General features: G+C 37.2%; 1 protein-coding gene across 2 annotated transcripts; it reads left to right on the top strand.

Moving 5' to 3' along the window:
* The first annotated feature begins 20 nt into the window (after positions 1–20).
* On the top strand, positions 21–5,301 carry trmt10c (tRNA methyltransferase 10C, mitochondrial RNase P subunit). Of its 2 annotated transcripts, none has more exons than XM_039744827.1 (2): positions 21–222; positions 3,438–5,301. In XM_039744827.1, exon 2 carries the CDS (start codon positions 3,463–3,465, stop codon positions 4,798–4,800), a length of 1,338 nt encoding a protein of 445 aa, XP_039600761.1. In that variant the 5' UTR covers positions 21–222; positions 3,438–3,462; the 3' UTR covers positions 4,801–5,301. The 2 variants fall into 2 exon arrangements, with proteins under 2 accessions (XP_039600761.1, XP_039600762.1); XM_039744828.1 differs by having other exon boundaries at positions 3,414–5,301.
* The last annotated feature ends 12,393 nt before the right edge of the window (positions 5,302–17,694 follow it).

The raw sequence follows: 17,694 nt of genomic DNA, 5'->3' as shown, positions 1-17,694 counted from the left end.
AACGCAGTATAATATTTGCCTTTTGTCTGATTTGTTTACGATTAACTAATGAATAAAATAATAACGGAAAGGTCTGCGCAGTAAGCATGATGAATAGGGCAAGTTGCAAGGGGACCCAATTCAGTCACGGACCAATCATCGCCCTTAGAAGTAACACACGCGAGTCAGAACAGAGTGCGGACATGCGTTTTTAGGTTGAAAATCGCTTGATCTTAATGTTTTGTAAGTATGTAAATAGAATACACTGATTTACCCTTTTATTGAGAGCGTATTACAGTTATGGATTTCAAAAGAGGAGCGTTGTATGCCCTGGGGGAAATTGTTATTTTGTTGACTGTCATTTTCTTTAGGTACCCATGCTTTGTGGTTAATGTTAGAATATGTGTTCTGCTAGTTCATTGTATGTTATAGATAATCATGATTTTATATATGCGCTTATTGGTGATTGCTGTATACTTGGTAAATTATCTATAGTTGGCGTTTAACGGCACTTTGTTACCGATGTTAGCACTATCCTACATTAATTACAGTAATGTTTGTTTGACTCTGTCATGCTGTAACTGACCTTTCCTTCACTTTACTTTGTTTCATCGGTACTTTTTGTTTCTATAGCTCAGTGTTATTTGTAACAAGGCACTTATCACCGTAAATATAAAGAGTCTCTGTTTTACACAGCACCTTCATATAGCGAGCATAACCTCAACGTGCATCGGAAGTAGAGAGCTACACATTAAAATAGTTTGCTTATTATTTGGAGCACAGGCAGCTTGTGTGTTAGTGTCACGCAGGAAGCTAATTTTGTAGTTTCGATTCAAATGCCCGAGTCGATGACTCTGCCAGAGCTCCCCCACCTATTTGTTATTTTATGGTGATCTTGGTTACTTTAGAAATAACTTGCTAATACTACTTGTTGTTTATTGTGCAATATAACACATACCTTTTTAAATCTGTTTCAAATATGTGAAGAGCTATATCCTATTCCATTAGTATAGCACACAAGACAGGACTCCAGTCTATCACAGGGCATACACTAGCACATGCCTAACACCTACAGTTTTAATTACACTGGACACACCCAGAAATGTTCATGCTTGTCTTGATCAATTAAATGCTAGTTAGTTGTTAGAGAAAGTTTAGCGCTGCCTGATGTTCTTCTTCCTTTTTATTTTTTCCCCACTTCTATTTGGTGTTGATGTGCTTGATCAGCCTCCTCGTACACCTCCTTGCCAGTGAAGCCTTTTTCCTTCAAATATTCTTTTACTCTATCCACCCACTTCTGCTTTGACCTTCATTTTCTCATCACTCTTGCCCATGTATGCATTATATCACCTCATCACATGTCCATACGACTTCAGCCTGCTTTCCTGTACTTTCTTATAAATCTCTCCCACTTTTGCTCTGCATCAGATTTTCTCATTTCTTATCTTGTCCTTTTTTGTAACTCCACACATCCATCTGAAAACTCTCAACATATTTCTGCTTCTTTAATTCTTTGATCACACAATACATCTGATTCCTTCTTCCCATTGTTCCAGCCACACTGCCTTCTGTGGGTTCTCTCTGTATCTAATTGTTCATCTCAGGCTACCATTAATCCTACATTTTTAAATGTATCCACTCTTTTCAATACCTCTCCATGTAGGCTAACTTCTGAATCCTGATCATCATTAACCTTCATATATTCTATTGTCTTCCTATTTATCTTCTATCTTCCAAAGCCCTTCTCCATTCTTCCAACTTCCTCTCCACTTCTTTTTTTCTGGAGCTACACAATATAGTGTCATCAGCAAAAAAGCATGCACCATGGAAATTCGTCTTATATCCCATGACTCAACATATCCATAACCAGATCAAAGATGTAAAGACTCAAAGGAGACCCCTGGTGCAGATCTACCCTAACTCAGATCCTGTCTGTTACTCCAACACTGTTTATAACCTCACTCCCTTATAATTATCCTGGATACACCTCACATACTACTCTGGTACTCCTTTCTCTCACATGCACATCCAGACCTCTTGACATAACACTCTTATCATAAGCTTTTTTCTAAATCAGTAAACACCATATGCAAGCCTTTCCATTTTTCTCCATGCTTCTCTATGAGCTGTCTCAATGCATAGACTGTATGTACTGTTCCTCTCCCTGGCATAAAACCAGACTGCTTCTCCTCAATGGTGGTCTCTTCCTTAAGCCTTCTCTCTAAAACATTTTTCCAAATTTTCATTGTGTGTGACTTCAGTAGTTTCCACACTCATGAATATTGCCCTTCTCCTTATAAATGGATACAGTCACACTGTTCCTCCACTCCTCTGGTATACTCTTCTGTTCATGGATCTTTTGCATTAAATCCCACAACTGATCTACCCCACTTCTCCTAAACTCTTCCACACTTCTGTTAGTATTTCAACCAGTCCTGTTCTCTTTTCAGTGCCTCCATTACTCCCTGTCCTTATTCTTGGTAATAGCCCTTCCTTTGGGACTCAATTACCAAATAGGTATTCTGGTCACTTGTGTTGCAAGGCACTAGCATTCCCAAAGTGCAGTTCTGGATTAAAAAAAGGACAAAATAAAACCACTTTCTCAAAAAACATTGCAGTCTAATCCTTTTTTGCATAATTAAGGGTACATTATGCAACAGATTTCCAAGAAACTAAAGACTTACACAAAAGTGTCTGTTACTGTCTTAAGAGAAGTACTGGTGAGAATGCCAGTACCTGGCAACCCAAGTCAATAGAATAACAGGTTTAAGAGGTGTTAATGCAATTACAAAAGTTTTTCTTACGACTAAATAGTATTAAAATAACTAATTAAGGATAAGCTAAGGGATTTTATCAATAGGACACTAAATAAATGACTGTTGGAAATGGGGCTTTATGATCATATGGGAATAATACTTTAAACAAAACAGCAATTTCAAGCAGTAATTGCCTTTAACAACACTAGTAATGTCTTTGCTGTATATTTAAAGTCAATTAGTATTTTGAATAACATAAAAAAATGTATCACTTTCTATCAAAAATGTGAAGATTTCTGGGTAGGTTCAAATTTTTCACTGGTAATGTACATTCACATAGGATCCATTATTGCAATTCTCACCTAATTTTTAAGTTTGTACAGTGACGTCCAATAGTGTTTTTACTCTGTAGGTCAGACATAAAGAAATGCAAAGGATTTTTTAAAATCGTACTTTAATATTGTACATTCAGCACATATACTTGGACTCAAATGACATACAGAAAAGAGATGTGGCAATAAATATATGAGCAAAATATTTTTCTGCAGAACAGTTTATTTGTATAAGTAACTTACTGATTAGTTGCAATACCCTCCAGTTTTATTACTCCAAATAAAATCATAAGGTGACACAAACATTTAAATAATGGGAGTTATTCTGAATTCCTTTCTTTTACAGAAGCTGCATTTTTTTTCTTTTTAGGTGTTTGTAAAGTACAGGCTAACAAATGAGGTTCCTGAAGACTCAGATTTTTAATATTCTCAGAAGACAGTGCTTTAGACAAGAATTTCTTATTTCATCAAGACAGGGAATTGGTCCAATAGTCCAGACTCTTCAACTCTTGCTACTTCCATCTTTAAGACACCGCTGTTTAAGCACAGCTCAATGGATAAGATGGGAATCTTCCCAGTCTTTCAAGGTGAATACAGAAAAAGTGGATCTAGATATATGGAAATCTTTAATGAAGAATGAGGAATGTAAGAGCACAAGTCCAGTGCCCACTGAGGATGCTGAAGAGGATGCTCCCTTGGATGCCACCCAAGAGCTTGTGCAGATGTGGAGAGAATCTGGAAGGATGGTGCCAGAGAATATGACTAAGGAGGAGTTGCAAATATTTGCAGAACTTTCAACAAAGTCAGCTAAAAAGAAGTACCTTAAATATTTGGCTATCAAAGAAAACAATAAAAAGGCACGAAAAGAAAAGAAAAAAATGAAGCAAGAGCAGGTCAAATTGGAGGCGATTGAGAATGAACCAATGGAGCACCCTAAGAATACATTTCTATTACAATTTTGGCAGCGTTCAATGGATTCACTTTATAACTGGAGGGCAGCCCAGGCCTTGCTGTTTGGGCAGCCTCTTGTATTTGATATGAGCTATGAGCATTATATGTCTCGTCAAGAACTAGAAAATACAGTTTTTCAACTTCAAGAATGTGAAGGGTGGAACCGTAAGTCAAATGATCCTTTTCACCTTTATTTTTGTAATCTGAAAGTGGAAGGAGCATATCATAAAGAGTTAAAGAAGAGATACAAGGAGGCGTGGGACAGGCTTCTGATTACTGCCACAGAGAAGACACATGTTGAATTATTTCCTAGGGACAAACTGGTCTACTTAACAGCAGATTCTCCAAATGTACTAAGAACTTTTGACCACGACAAAATTTACATAGTGGGATCTATGGTGGACAAATCCATTCAAAAAGGACTTTCTTTAGCAAATGCAAAAAGGCTGAAGCTTGCCACAGCCCGGTTACCTTTAGATGAGCACTTACTCTGGGAAGCTGGGGCTAAAAACCTCACTTTAGATCAGATGATGCGTATTTTGCTTACAATAAAGGACTCAAACAACTGGGAGGAAGCTTTAAATTTTGTTCCTAAGCGAAAGCATGATGGTTTTATTAAGTCAAAAACTCAGCATGAAAAAGAACCAATTTTCAAATCACATGCAATTGGAAGGAACCAAAAACCAACTGCCATTCAAAAACCAACCTTTATAAAAAAAAGGTTTGAGCAAACAACTGTTAACCCAAAAGAGAGGATGAAGTGGTGGGAAGAGGAAGACTGAACACAATAAACATACAAAATCAATGCAATTCCTTGCCTGTTGTTTATTGATAACAAAGTAAACATAATATACAAGGATTGTTTCTGTAATAAAATATTAAGTATTTTTATGTGGAATAGTTTGGAACAATGCATAGAAATGTTTTGTTTATTTCCCAGTTTATGTACTGTACATATCTTTCACCATTTTCTACAGTAAATCACATGAAAGTAATACTTAAAAGAGGATGTAGTGCATTAAATCATATTTTTAGTTGTATATGCAATGTTGCCAACAGTATGATGGAGCCTCATAATAAATACATTTAATTCTGTAAAAATTCTAATAGTTTTGAGCTAATTCCAGTAGTTATTCAGATATAATAGAAAAAATTATATATTTCCATCAATTCTTTTTGCATGTACAACCAATTTTTAATAGGGATGTAAAAAGTGTAAGCGTTTACTCATTCAAAAATTATATTATATGGTTAATTGATGGAATAAATGTTTCTTAAATTAAGACATTTTTGTGCAGTTTTTAATTCTTACTCGTAGAACCTAAGAACATTAATGTCTGACGTTTGAAAAATAATTTGTATTGTGCTATATTTGTACTTATTTTTTGTAAATTATTTTCTGATCATTTATTTATAAAACATAACAAACCATAAACAGAACAGTGGAGTACAGTGATGCATTAACCCACTGCTCCATCAAGAGTCATGGTATAGTGAGTGAATAAGGATTCATGAGAAGAAGGGAACTCAGCCTAAACACTGCAGCAGTTTTTTAATTTTTAGGCAATTATTGTCTTTTTTTTTTTTTTTTCTAACTCAGTGTCTTTTTAATCCCTTTTTAAATTGTTTGCCTTTTCAATACACATCACCAAAATTTTAAATACTATAATAGTAAATTACATGTTTTGTTATTCTCATGGTCATGCCTTTGGTATCAGAGAGGCTGTTTTTTGCAATGTTGTCTGGATACCCCAATATATTTCTAATTTTTCTTCTTTAGTTGTTAATGCTATGTCATTTCATCTGATTGACTCTGCGGCGTTTGCATGGACTTGATCTTGTACAGCAATGGCTCCTTTTTGAGTCACATTAGTTTATTTTCTTGTACAGCTCATCACTGCACATATTACATATATAAAGGCACACCTCAGCTTAAAGTAACAGTTGCAATATGCATAAACCTTATCAAAAATTAGGTAGAATTTATGATGACAAAAACTCTGGTTGGTTGATAATGGAGGACAACTAAACCTCTATCCATCCATCCATCCATTCATTATCCAACCTGCTATATCCTAACTACAGGGTCACAGGGGTCTGCTGGAGCCAATCCCAGCCAACACAGGGCGCAAGGCAGGAAACAAATCCCAGGCAGGGCGCCAGCCCACCGCAGGGCACACACACACACCCACACACCAAGCACACACTAGGGCCAATTTAGGATCGCCATTCCACCTAACCTGCATGTCTTCGGACTGTAGGAGGAAACCGGAGCACCTGGAGGAAACCCACGCAGACATGGGGAGAACATGCAAACTCCACACAGGGAGGACCCGGGAAGCGAACATGGTCTCCTAACTGCGAGGCAGCAGCACTACCCACTGTGCCACCATGCCACCCGACAACTAAACAAAAAAGTTTTAATATTCTGTTTATAATACAGCATTTCAGACACAGCTTCACTAGCATAATGTAAAGAATAAGCATATTCTCTCATGATTTGTACTTCATACAGCATGTTCTGTAAACTAATATACTATTAGCATTTTTGCACACTGACTTGCAATTTCCAGTGATCAGTCTACTAGACTTTTAAACCACATGGTAGCCACACCTCTCTTCATATAATTACATCAAAAACTGATACTTCCTGTGTGTATAATTTTAATTTATTTTTAAATTATATATTTTTTTTCCTCATTGTAGAGTGTATGCTAATATATAGTAATTGAGTTCTCTCCTCTAATATCCAGCATGTTTGTCATATTTTTCTCTAGACAATTTACAAAAACTAAAAAGAGGAGCAACCCCAGCATTGACTCCTACATGTCCCCAATTCAGAAATTTAACTAATGCAAAAAGAGTATTTGATAAATCATGAGTAAGATAAACCATGTATTCATTCACACTTTGAAGCCAAATAACCTGTCTCTGTTATTATGTTTAATTTATCGTATACTTTCTTAGTTTTTTTTTTTTTTTTGAAAGTCAATGCATAGCATACAGTATATTACCATTGACCATTTTATCTTCTATATTACTAAACGAAGGTTGTATATATGCACGGATGCCAGAGGCCAGCAGCACCGAAAGTGCACGCGCACAGCGCCTCAGCGCCCCAGAGTCAAACCCAGCTGTTTCCCAAAGTCAGTAGGTGGCGCCCAAACAACACAACACAACCTGTAAACTAAACTTCAGGTCACAATACAACAGCCGCCCGAACCCAAACGTGCACACCACCGCATATACAACCTATTGATGTTAACCAGATAAATAAGCAAGTGATTGGATTGTTTCCAGGAGAAAGCCACGTCTTTCTAAGTACTGACTGACAGTGTTGATTCTGAACACGAAACTGAGCATCTTAATTTCCCATTAGAATATTTAAACACTATTAGCCCGGCCAGATTACCACAACACAATCTTAACCTTGGGACAAAATTACCTTTTAAACTTAAACGACACCAAATTATCATTAAGGCTGCATTTGCCATGACGATCAACAAATCCCAAGTACAAACCATGGACAAAATCTGAGCCTGTATTTGGATATGGACAACTTTATGTTGCCTTTTCAAGAGTCCGGCGTTCGTGTGACGTTAAAGTGAATGTTTTAACTACTCCATACCAGGGAGAGCTAATTCAAGGACAGGAAACCATCTTTAAATACCAAAAATGTTGTTTATAAGGAAATTTTTGATTAACTATTTTGAATTTACCATTTTATTAATTTTTTTTTGTTTCCAATTTACTTAATTTAAACCTTTGCACTCTGATGTGTTTTACTTATAAGTGCAGCAACTCAAAGACATTTTGGACTTAACTGATATAACAATCACATTTCAATTTTAGTTTTAATAAATTGGATAATTTTAGTACAAATATATTTATTTAATTAAATGAAAACTTTCCCAGGATGCTCCCACCCTCCATCATTTTTCATCCCTCCAAAGATCGGAGGGAACAGAAAGTGATTGCCATTCTTGGATTTGCGATTCTTTAGAGAATCGGGGGTTTACTGGTTTTCTTCTAAATAAAACTTCAGCATATAAACAAAGTGGTTTCTTCCTGACAAAATCCCAGTTTACAGAAAGACGCAGTTATTTTTGAAAATACCTGCATTCATATTTTCCCAGGTTTTTCAACTGCAACACAGCTGCTAAACACGCTGCATTCTACAGCATTAAACAGCACATACATAGAAAATCAGATAAAGCCTCTTGTACCCTGCCAAACTGAAAGTGGTTATTGAAGATCAGTTTTACATTTTTAGTTCTCCAGACGAAGCAGATAAAGAGCTGAGAAGACTGATCCCAACTTTCATTTGAAACATAACAATCATACAATCATGAGTCACAATGTGTCCTAGCAATGTAAAGAAAATGTCTACTTGAAGCTGGCATTCTGGACCATTTGTAAAGTGAAATTTGCATAACTATTATTAACTATTTTATGGTTTGTTTTTTTGTTTTTTTTTTGTTTTTTACCTTTATATTTTACTTATTTTTGGCCACCCCCTTTTTAAAGTAAGCTGCAATTATTATATTGATATTTCTTTCATTAATCATATGCACTTTTGGGCAACTTATGGGCTACATCTTGGCTAATTGACTACCAAAAAGTAAACAGGTGTTGTTTAAGCTTCAGTTTTTATATTGAAATTTTTTGTTAAACTTTATTTAAGTAACCAGCTTTTTACAGTGTGTTTTACAGTTTTTTTCTTTAATATCATACCATTGGTCTATAATATTTGGACTGTATAATATTATATGATTAGTCTATAGTATTTGGACTGTATCTTCACAACATATCTCAGTTTTAACCTTCTTTGCTCTAGACATGCTCTTTCTCTTGGCATGTCAGAGGAACAGGACTTAGCAAAGTGTGGCTTGCCTCACTTGCAGAGGCACAATTGAAAAAGAGCAATGCTATTTCAATTTTATCCCTTATATCCCAATAACTGTTAGTGACAACAATAAGCTCAAGCTCATAGATGTATCACTTGGCAATAATATGAATTCTATGTCAAAGCAATCATATGTACAATGTACCACCTTAAACATAGACTACAAAATGTCAACAAAAGTTCAGAAGAAATATTTCCATGACCAAATTGTGAACTTGAATGTCAAGGTTCTCAGTCATGAATTAAAGATAAAGAAAGTATTCTCAGACTTAATAAATCTAAATGCCAAGATAGTATTTTTACAGGAGACTCTCTTATTAAACAAGGACCTGTTTTGGTTGCAAAGAGGGTGGTCTGGCCAAATTTTTCACTCTATCTATACAAAGAAAACCAGGGGTGTGGGAATCTTAATACACAGAACTATCCCATTTGTAGTGTTGGATGCAATATCTGATTCTGAAGGGTGATATGTCATGGTGATGGACAATTTATCTAATAATAAAATGATTTTGATTAGTATCTATGCACCTAACACAGATGATAGAGCTTTGTTTCAAAATGTATTTGCATCTATCCGTAATGTGAAGGATCACAAAATAATAATGGCCGGAGACTTTAATTGTGTTTTAAATCCAGACCTGGATAGATCCTCAGGTAAAACGGTGTTAACATCTAATACTGCAAAGATAATTACACAGTTTGTAATGGATCATAACTTATCTGACCCATGGAGGTTCATAAATCCTAACCTACGAGCATACTCCTTCTTCTCACCCGTACATCATAGTTACTCAAGAATTCATAATTTCCTCATAGACAATAATTTTTTGCCCACTATCAAATCTTATAAGTACAACACTATTATTATCTCTGATCATGCCCCTCTGATCATGGAGCTTAAATTACTGAGTCCTACACACTCATCTCATAACAGCCATCTTAACCTCCTGCTATTAGCTGTTGGGAAATGTACAGAATTAATATACAAGAAAATTGATTATTTTATTGAGACAAATGCATCCTCAGAGGTCTCTGTAGGTATATACTTTGGGAAACTCTGAAGGCATTTTTAAGAGGGCAGATTATTTCATATCTTTCTCACAGTAATAAACTGGAAACCAAGAAAGTGTCTTGAGTTAATCAGTGAAATTACCAGAATAAATCTAGAATACACCAGGTCTCCAAATGAGGTACTCTATAGGTAAATACAGGTTTTGCAATCACAATTTAACATTTTCACTACTAAAGAAACATAAACGGCTTATTTCTAAATCGTGACATCATTATTATGAAAAGGCAATAAGATCTTGGCCCGACACATCCACAAGCAGGAAGTCCGTAATGCAATTACAGCAATTAACAACACAGAGGGAGATAAAAATTATTGACCATAAAAATATAACTTATACATTTAGAGTACTATAAGTCCTTCTATTCTACTCAGTTTAAAGAAGATAAAACACATTCTAATGGGTTTCTTAATTCATTAGAGATACCACAGCTAGATACCCTTAGTGCTGCGGAACTGGATAAACCTTTGACACTTTCAGAATTACTAGATGCTATAAACTCACTTCAAAGTGGGAAAGCAACCGGGCCTGATGACTACCCAGTGGAATTTTATAAAAAATTCTTCAATAAGTCAGCTCCACTGTTATTAGCAACATTTAAAGAAGCTAAAGACAAAAATTCTACCTCAAAACCTTAGCCAAGTATTAACTACCATCTTTCCTAAGAAGAACAAGGACCTGCTACAATGTGCATCATACAGACACATCCCTATTCTGAATAACAATGTTAAGATACTCTCAAAGGTTCTAGCCAGAATGACTCAGAAAGTGCTTCCTTCTGTAATATCACAAGACCAAACAGGATTTATTAAAAACAGACACTTCTAATCTCGATGTTTGTTTAATATAATATATTCACCCATTATATCTGACACCCCAGAGATGCTATTATCTTTACACGCTGAAATACAATTTCATATGATTGACTGGGACTACCTGTTCACCACATTGCACAAATTTGAGTTCAGCCTAAAGATATGTGCATGGATCAACTATATCAAACTACTTTATACTAGTACAGAAGCCTCAGTTCGTATTAACAACATTATTTCTGATAACTTCATACTAGAACGTGGTATTCAACAAAGATGCCCCTTATCACCTTTGCTCTTTACAGTTGACATTGAACCGTTGGCTGTATACTTTCGAAAAGCATCACAGATAAAGGTGTGGTATAGCTGGTCCACAGCTCCCGTCAAAGGCCAGTTTTACATAAATAATCGCAGCGCTTGCAGCTTCGCAAGGGGGAGTGATGGTTGAGTGGCTGAAGCAGTTCCAGGGGGATTCGTGGTGTGGGCGTTTCTCACCTAAGTGCACAGGTGAGAAACCATCCACATCTGTAATTGTTCCCAGGAGCTGCTGATTGCTACAGCTGCCACGTCCTCTTCATAAATAGAAGCACGAGGCAGGTAGAAGGTAGGAGAAAAAGAAACAAAGGTTGCGGGAAGAAGAAAGCAGGAAGCTAGAAAGAGAACTGGTGTGAGCGAGTGAGCATGTGCTCGCAGGCAGGAAAGCAGCTGGACAGTGAGCCCTAGTAGTGGTGTTTGGCTGACACTCGGTGGGGCAGAAGGAAGCGGTCGCTCCAGCTGAGCGATCAAGGAGCTGGAGTGACCAGAACTAGGATGGCTGGCCGCGTAAGGCCGAGAAGGCAGCGGGAGTCAGGAGGCTTGAGCGGTGAATTTCCTGACATGGGCGTCCTGGTTGACAGGGAAGCCAAGTCTTTGTCTGGAGAGCATGCAACCGAAGCCAGGAATCGGGAGGCCTCCAGACCAGTGGAACCGGACAGTAGAAAGGTCAGCTGCTGAGAGGGCAACTCTCCTGTTGCGGGGCCCAGATGGAAGAAGCAGGCGAGCCACCAGGTAAAAAGACACCGGGCTTTGTGTTGTTAAGGATTGCTTCCAGCATTATTTTAACCTCGTTTTTAAAAGAGTTTTTTTTTCTAATGTATTTCAACCTCCACTTCACTTCTGTTTTTATGGATTATTAATTTAATGATTTGAAAAGCACTGCACTATTTATTTGAACACTTGTTTTGTTTTTGCTTCTTGTTGTTTTTAATAAAAGTACTTGACACTTTTGCACCATCCCCTTGCTCCATTTGTTATTCCTCACTGCCGTGCTCATTGGTGACATTACCGATGGTGACGGGTTCAAGGGCTCCCGGAAGCAAGATGGGAGCATGCAGCAAACCCACATCATCACAAAAGGGCTCAGAGAATGTCTTGAACAGAAAATATTACTATATGCAGATGATATGATGCTGTATACGTCAAACCCACAAAACTCTGTGCCAGCATTCCTAAAAGCATTAGGTGATTTTCAAAAGATATCGGGACTTAAAATCAATTTGAATAAAACTGTGCTTTTTCCAGTGAATTCTCTAGCATATAATATCGGACTGGACACCTTCCCATTTAACTTATCAGATCAGTTTAAATATCTAGGGGTAAATATTACAAGCAAATATAAAGCTCTTTTTCAACAAAATTTTGCTGTATGCATGGAAAAAATTAAATAAGATGTGACTAGATGGCCTACCCTCCACCTTACGTTAGCAGGGTGAAACAGCATTGTTAGGATGACCATCCTTCCCAAGCTGCTCTTCCTATTTCAAAGCGTTCCCATATACATTAATGAATCATTTTTTAAGAAATTAGACTCAATCATAACTTATTTGGAGTTCAAAACATATCCACATCCAAAGGGCAACTCTACAATGATCTAAAGCAGAAAGGGGCATAGCACTACGCAACTTTCAGTTTTATTACTGGGTGGCAAATATACAAGCTATAAAGACCTGGGGCCTTATGTTTAACGCTGTGCATATAATTCACACTAAAATCACACTAGCATCTCTACATATGGCTATTAAAGCCTTCTTTCAAAAATCCCAAAGTACATTGGGGAAAGGATCTGTCAATTAATATTTCAGAAAAGCAGTGTAAGGCAGCCATGCACTGAATAAATGTGAGCTCCATATGTGCAAAGCATTCAGTCATTCAACTTAAAATCTTTTATTGAGTGCCTTTATCTTGTTTAAAATTGTCCAAAATGTTTTCATGGCAAGACTAGTCCTGTGAACATTGCAAACTAGCTCAATCTAGTATCACTGAGCCAAATGTTCTGGGTGTGCACCAAATTAGCAACATTTTGGACAAAAATCTTTGCATGGCTGTCAAACAGCCTTGGTGTCATAATCACTCCTAACCCTGTTTGGTGTATTCCCAGACAGCATTAAAGTGGAGAAGGACAAACAAATATTAATTTCCTTTACTAAACTATTATCATGTAGACTTACAGTATCTTGCTCAACTGGAAGAATCCCACCCCAACACTCTTAAGTCAGTGAGTAACTGATGTTCTATACCATTGAAAAAATTTGTTCAAAACTTTTTAAAAATATGGCAGGATCTAATCAATAACATTTTAGAATAAGATTCAAAAGGATACCTTTCTTTTCTTGTTCCTTTTATAGATTAGTTTTGGTTGCTGGCCCATCTCTGTTTCTCTTGGGTGGGGGTTGAATTTTGCTTTGATTTGTTAAATTTGACTTGTCTGTATGGAATGTTATCCGTTTCTAATTAAAATTAATATAAATAAAAATCCCAGTTCAATGCCTGTTATTGCACTTATATGTATCTCTTATTTTATAGTTTGTGCAAAGTATGATAAAGTAAGGTAACATTGTGCGGACCCTGGGCTGACAACATTTTTTATTATTCGGTAAAAAGATACAATGCCAGGTAAGCTTCTCTATTTTGGAAATTCTGCTAATCTGTAGTAATTTCATTTATTTTTCCATGTTCTAACTTACTTGTCCAGTTCATGATCATGGGGAATTGGTGCATGTACTAGCAACAAGAGTGCAAGGCAGGTGCCAACCTTGGACAGGGTGTCTGATTATCATAATACTCACTTACTCTCTCTCACACACACACACACATCACTCACTCATATCAGTCCAGTATAGAACTGCAAGTTAACAGAATAAACACATCTTTGAAATAGGGAAGTAAAACAAAAACAGTGCCTGGGCTCAGGATTCAAACCCAGAATTCTTTGGCAGTGAGGCAGCAGCACATGCCACTGTGCCATCCTCAGTTTCTATGAAACTTTGGGTCAAGTCCAGTCAAGTCAACTTTATTTATAAAACACTTTACCTACAACAGCCGCTGACCAAAGTGCCGAACATAGACTAAAATAAATTTTAAACAAAGACAAAATAATAAATAAGTAGATAAAATACAATAAATAAAACAAATTAAAACATAGTAAAAACAACTAAACAGAGTTTACACAGAGTAAAATCAACTGCTCACACAGGATCAAATGCCAAACCAAAAAGGTAAGACTTAAAAATAGGCAGTGAGGAGGCCTGTCTAATGTGGATCGGCAGTGAATTCCAAAGCCGTGGAGCCACAACGGAAAACGCCCTATCCCCCCTCAACTTTCGCTGAGTCCTAGGCACATCCAGAAGCAGCTGATCAGCTGATCTGAGTGTGCGGGAAGGAGAGTGCATATGCAGCAGCTCAGCGAGGTAGGGCGGAGCAAGCCCATTTAAGGACTTAAAAACAAATACTGTAAAAGAATCTTAAAATGAACTCTAGTTCAGTGCAGTGAGGATAATACAAATAATACAGATGTGATGTGCTCATTCTTTCGCGCGCCAGTTAAAAGGCGTGCAGCAGCATTTTGCACCAGCTGCAGCCGAGACAGGGTGGACTGGCTAACACCAACATACAATGAATTACAATAGTCCAAACAGGTTGTAATGACGGCGAGGATTACTGTTGTAAATTGATCTTTGGAAAGAATGTATTTTATCTTCGCCAAACGTCTTAGCTGAAAAAAAACAGATTTCACCACCGCACTGATCTGACCGTCCAGTCTAAAATTCTCATCTATCCTAAAACCCAAATTTGTAATAACAGGTGTACCATATTGTGCAAGGGGACCCAAATCCACAGGAGCAGAAGTAGAAATAGACCCACTGGTGACCCCAGGACCAAAAACTATAACCTCTGTCTTATTTTCATTAAAATTTAATTAAAATTTTGGAGAGAAATGGAAGCTTGGAAATCGGTCTAAAATTGGATAGCACAGTGGGATCTAGGCATGGTTTTTTGATCAATGGTTGCACTATGGCATGTTTAAACAAATTAGGATCTATGCCCGAGGAAAGGCTACCATTGATAATAGCAAGAACAGATGGCCCTAAAACAGAAATAAACTCTTTATTAAAAGAGAAGCTGGGACAACATCAAAAGGAGAACCTGAGGGCTTCAACTGACCAACAATCTCATATAGACAGGATAGAGTCACCGGCTCAAACTGATAAAAAAACAGCAGAGCAGGAGAGAACGGCTAAGGGGTCATAAACAGTGAGAGGTATATGAGCCCTAACATTATTCACATTATCCACAAAGAAGTGTTAAAATTGTTGAAATTGACATTTCAATAGTTCAATATTCTTCTCCAGCTATTTTTTTGCATTTACAATTTCACTTCTAAAGAGTTGCTCTCATGTTTTCAAAGAACTGAGAGTTCACATTATTCTTGAAGATTGTACACAACTGTATTCACATCATTTGTGTCTTATGTCTTCATTTATTGAATAGTAGTTATCCTTGTATTTCTTACACCAATGTAAAATTATTCTGTTTTAGGTATTCTTTCAAATGTACTCCCTTGCTAATCAATTGTACTAATCTCTACATGTTTACTTCCTCCAAATTATTTTATATTAAGTTTGTTTAAGAACCTATGGCTTAACTACACGCCTTAAGTGTGTGTCTGCTTTGTTTTTTTCTATCAAATATTAACACAAATTAGTCTTCTTATTAAAATCACTGTTGTTTTTCATATTAAAATTACTTTAACTTCATTGCCTTCAGCAATAATAACCACCTCACCATTTGCTGTACCACTCTATCAGTTGCCGTCTCCAAATCGACAAATGTATAATACAGCTTATTTTCCTTTACTGAGTGCTTTCCCTGCATTCTCCTAACAAGAATCACATCTGTTGTTCCCTTCTTGGGAATGAAACCAAATTGTATTTTGGAAATTTCCACTTGATCCCTTATTCTTTTCTCTATCACACTCCTAACCACCTTCTTGATCACTTGGTGTCATCCACATTCCAAAGGATCACCCTTTCATTGGAGGGTAATGATTCTGATGTACTTCAGTTTCCAAGACTGACACATACAGTGGTGTGAAAAACTATTTGCCCCCTTCCTGATTTCTTATTCTTTTGCATGTTTGTCACACAAAATGTTTCTGATCATCAAACACATTTAACCATTAGTCAAATATAACACAAGTAAACACAAAATGCAGTTTTTAAATGATGGTTTTTATTATTTAGGGAGAAAAAATCCAAACCTACATGGCCCTGTGTGAAAAAGTAATTGCCCCCTGAACCTAATAACTGGTTGGGCCACCCTTAGCAGCAATAACTGCAATCAAGCGTTTGCGATAACTTGCATTGAGTCTTTTACAGCGTTCTGGAGGAATTTTGGCCCACTCATCTTTGCAGAATTGTTGTAATTCAGCTTTATTTGAGGGTTTTCTAGCATGAACCGCCTTTTTAAGGTCATGCCATAGCATCTCAATTGGATTCAGGTCAGGACTTTGACTAGGCCACTCCAAAGTCTTCATTTTGTTTTTCTTCAGCCATTCAGAGGTGGATTTGCTGGTGTGTTTTGGGTCATTGTCCTGTTGCAGCACCCAAGATCGCTTCAGCTTGAGTTGACGAACAGATGGCCGGGCATTCTCCTTCAGGAATTTTTGGTAGACAGTAGAATTGGTTCCATCTATCACAGCAAGCCTTCCAGGTCCTGAAGCAGCAAAACAACCCCAGACCATCACACTACCACCACCATATTTTACTGTTGGTATGATGTTCTTTTTCTGAAATGCTGTGTTCCTTTTACGCCAGATGTAACGGGACATTTGCCTTCCAAAAAGTTCAACTTTTATCTCATTAGTCCACAAGGTATTTTCCCAAAAGTCTTGGCAATCATTGAGATGTTTCTTAGCAAATTTGAGACGAGCCCTAATGGTTTTTTTGCTTAACAGTGGTTTGCGTCTTGGAAATCTGCCATGCAGGCCGTTTTTGCCCAGTCTCTTTCTTATGGTGGAGTCGTGAACACTGACCTTAATTGAGGCAAGTGAGGCCTGCAGTTCTTTAGACGTTGTCCTGGGGTCTTTTGTGACCTCTCGGATGAGTCGTCTCTGCGCTATTGGGGTAATTTTGGTCAGCCGGCCACTCCTGGGAAGGTTCACCACTGTTCCATGTTTTTGCCATTTGTGGATAATGGCTCTCACTGTGGTTCGCTGGAGTCCCAAAGCTTTAGAAATGGCTTTATAACCTTTACCAGACTGATAGATCTCAATTACTTGTTCTCATTTGTTCCTGAATTTCTTTGGATCTTGGCATGATGTCTAGCTTTTGAGGTGCTTTTGGTCTACTTCTCTGTGTCAGGCAGCTGCTATTTAAGTGATTTCTTGATTGAAACAGGTGTGGCAGTAATCAGGCCTGGGGGTGGCTACGGAAATTAAACACAGGTGTGATACACCACAGTTAGGTTATTTTTTAACAAGGGGGCAATTACTTTTTCACACAGGGCCATGTAGGTTTGGATTTTTTTTCTCTCTAAATAATAAAAACCATCATTTAAAAACTGCATTTTGTG

The sequence above is a fragment of the Polypterus senegalus genome, chromosome 2 (genome assembly GCF_016835505.1).
Source record: "Polypterus senegalus isolate Bchr_013 chromosome 2, ASM1683550v1, whole genome shotgun sequence".
In the NCBI taxonomy this organism is placed as follows: Eukaryota; Metazoa; Chordata; class Cladistia; order Polypteriformes; family Polypteridae; genus Polypterus; species Polypterus senegalus.
This window is presented reverse-complemented; position numbering and strand designations above follow the sequence as displayed.

What these genes read in the sequence shown, in the direction of transcription:
- trmt10c (XM_039744827.1), top strand. Translation starts at nt 3,463, where the DNA reads ATGAGGTTCCTGAAGACTCAGATTTTTAATATTCTCAGAAGACAGTGC.